The sequence below is a fragment of the Penaeus monodon genome, chromosome 33 (assembly GCF_015228065.2).
Source record: "Penaeus monodon isolate SGIC_2016 chromosome 33, NSTDA_Pmon_1, whole genome shotgun sequence".
NCBI classification, from domain to species: Eukaryota; Metazoa; Arthropoda; class Malacostraca; order Decapoda; family Penaeidae; genus Penaeus; species Penaeus monodon.
Genome location: NC_051418.1, coordinates 2,924,898 through 2,925,207, shown reverse-complemented (window position 1 = coordinate 2,925,207; position 310 = coordinate 2,924,898). Strand labels below are relative to the sequence as shown.

The window sequence follows — 310 nt, the reverse complement described above, 5'->3', positions numbered from 1 at the left end:
ATTTGATGCTGTGTCTAAGTTACTTGGCACTATATCATTGTTGCAATTCCTGTGATCGGCATTGTTATCATTACCATTCTCTTCATCACAATCAATGATAGTAGCAATTGCTGCATCATCAGCATCAGCCTCTCCCTCCCTAATCAAGACCGCCCACCACGCCCACCACGCCCCTTTCCCGCAGCCAACACTTCCTGGAGCCCGAGAGTGAGAAGCAAGACCCAGGGTTGCCAGCGGCCTTCCAGCGATCGCCGAAGGAGGATGGCGACGTTGGCGGCGCTGCTGACACCGAGGCCGACTCGAAGGCTGA

At 54.2% G+C, this 310-nt stretch overlaps 1 protein-coding gene across 1 annotated transcript in view; it reads left to right on the top strand.

The window, feature by feature from the left end:
• The window catches only part of LOC119593871, a gene marked incomplete in the record, with an annotated part of 4,572 nt that overhangs the window by 898 nt on the left and 3,364 nt on the right, over positions 1–310 (top strand). Inside the window, 1 exon segment of the mRNA XM_037942899.1 lies at positions 151–310. Within this exon segment, the coding sequence (XP_037798827.1) occupies positions 151–310 (160 nt within the window).